Source organism: Cornus florida, unplaced genomic scaffold, assembly GCF_030987335.1.
Source record: "Cornus florida cultivar Cherokee Brave unplaced genomic scaffold, ASM3098733v1 CherokeeBrave_3.0.0_Hap2_Chr07, whole genome shotgun sequence".
In the NCBI taxonomy this organism is placed as follows: domain Eukaryota; kingdom Viridiplantae; phylum Streptophyta; class Magnoliopsida; order Cornales; family Cornaceae; genus Cornus; species Cornus florida.
Window position 1 is genome coordinate 26,752,366 of NW_026775577.1, and position 2,331 is coordinate 26,754,696.

Sequence of the window (2,331 nt, forward strand, 5' to 3'; positions counted from 1 at the left end):
AGTATATGGAGATAACTGATATTAACAAATTTGACATTCGATCTTACAATATAAAAGAATTAAAAATAGGTCACTGAAATAGAAATCAATAACTCCTCAGGAATCATTGTAATAGAAACAATTTCATAGAATCATCGTCTTTCAACACAGACAGAACAGATGCAACTAAAGATAAGAGCCCACTTAACTCGACTCCACCACAGGAAAGTTCTTAAGAAAGTAAAATTTCACAGTTTCTTGAACCTCTAGGGAACATTAGCAGTTTCTCCTCTTGCTTTCCTGACAAATTAGAAGACTTAATTGCCATCTTTTGCAATACTCTGCCATTCCTTAAAAAATACTCTATCAGCTTCAACTCATCACTCATCCCCTGAAATCCAGAAATTTCAATTTCTTGAAGATGCATCGACAGACAATAAGGCACTTCTTGTTCAACAAAATTGAAATCCTTTGAAGCATTGTTTTTACCACATTGACAGAACTGGAGACAGAAACCAGAAGTCATATATTTTGAATAATAAAATAAAAAACGTACTTCAAATTGTTCATTGCATGCTTAGTCACCTTCAACTTCTTTAAAACAAGATACACCATGTTAGGAATCTTATTGAGCAAGTCTAGCAGACCTTTCCAACCATAGCAATTGTGAACATGTAGCTCCAAACGAATCAAATTAGGGAACAACAGCAGTTTACTATCAGCAGCATAGTCGAGAGCCTTAATAAGACATGAACATAATAGTCAAATAAAAGTGCTATCTATACTAATTTAAATTTTAAAAATAATAGTACCATAAAAATAAATATTTGACACTAGAAATTTCTGTGAGAAGCACAAGTAAACGATCAGCATGTTTTTCGGTTTTCTCAGCTTTATTGCAGTTGTATCCAACATTAATATCTGCTTTAGCCAACGAGGATAGGTTGTTCAGCATGTAGCAATGAATGTAATCATCCTGGAGATTTAGATACTCAAGAACTGGTGCATTGATCACAATTTTGTAACTATTATCAAATAACAAATCATCTACTAAAGTAGTAAATTTTAATTTTGAACTCTTTAGAGCAGGGGTGAAGACATCAAAAGTTAGTTTTTCACAACTTAACACAGTTCCTTCCAACAGCAGATCTTCAAGAACAGGGCAGTTACTGAATAGATTTCGTGCCAAGTCATTGCCATGAAAACAAATTGAAACATGGAGGATCTTGAGATTTCTGAAACGGGCTGGGTAAGGAACATCAAATCTAATTTCATTTCCCAGTTTCAAGACCATCAATGTTGGGCAAGTGAAGAGGCTAAAAGGTAAGTCCAAATCTTGCCCAGATGGGCTAATCTGTAAATCAAGTTCTTGAACACCACGCTTTACGGCTGCACTTATCCATGTATATATTCTTGAAATATCAATATCTATGTAATCGTTATCACAAGATAAACGGAACTTCTGAATGCCGGACAAATTATGATTGAGAAGTACTCGTTCAATGAAGTTCATGAAGTCGGAAGAGCTCAAATCCAAATGCAAGTTGGCATCAAAGTCTAGATTTGGGACAGAAGCCCAGAGGCACTTCCATCTTGATGACAGTACGCTGGTTCCGACTGCGTATTTTGTTGGAAGAAAAGAGAGACTATGAACAAGAAGTGAGTCTGGCAAGCTGCTAATCCTATCATCTCCATTGTTTGAGATTGAAGCCATGGTTCTATAAGGCTGAAATGAATGAATGAAAATGAGAATTTTGTAGTAGTTAAGCAATTATAAAACAATAAAAATAAAAAAAATAAAAGAAAAAATTTTCTTTTGGTATTTAACAAATGAACTCCTATGAGATAAAAGTTTACCTGCTTGAAACACGTCGTACTTGGCATTTTGCTTCTGCCTAATCCTTCTAAATTTATGGATGTGATTTTGGATGATTGGTCTTCCGGCTGCTTCAAACTCTTCCTCTTCCCAAGATAGCAATTGTTCATTTCAAATGGAGTTATGACAGAGTCACCATGGAGTTGTAGTTGACTTTTGAAAATAGAAGTTTTGACGCTTAAAGTTCCCCCCCAAAAAAAAAAAAAATATGTGTGGTGTGTTATTATTCAATATTCATCTTTCTATTCAATTTTTAGTTTAGAATTTCTTAAATTTTTCGATGGGATCAGTATATTGAATTGAAGGCAAGGGAAAGGGACAGAAGAGGACCATTTGATTATTATCTCAGGGTCCATTTGATTATTTTCTTCCAAAATTGAGATTGATGGAAGAGAACTTTTCTAAATATTTGAGGACCTTTTCTCTGTCAAATGTTAGTTTGTCTTAAATTTTCAATGGACAAAACTGGAAGGAAA

At 34.3% G+C, this 2,331-nt stretch overlaps 1 protein-coding gene across 1 annotated transcript; it reads right to left on the reverse strand.

The window, feature by feature from the left end:
• Positions 1 to 211: 211 nt before the first annotated feature.
• On the reverse strand, positions 212 to 2,128 carry LOC132316483 (F-box/FBD/LRR-repeat protein At5g22660-like). Its single transcript, XM_059814955.1, has 3 exons — positions 836 to 2,128; positions 565 to 717; positions 212 to 481 (listed from the first exon to the last, which is right to left on the reverse strand). Exons 1-3 carry the CDS (start codon positions 1,691 to 1,693, stop codon positions 212 to 214), a joined length of 1,281 nt encoding a protein of 426 aa, XP_059670938.1. The 5' UTR covers positions 1,694 to 2,128.
• Between the last annotated feature and the right edge of the window lie 203 nt (positions 2,129 to 2,331).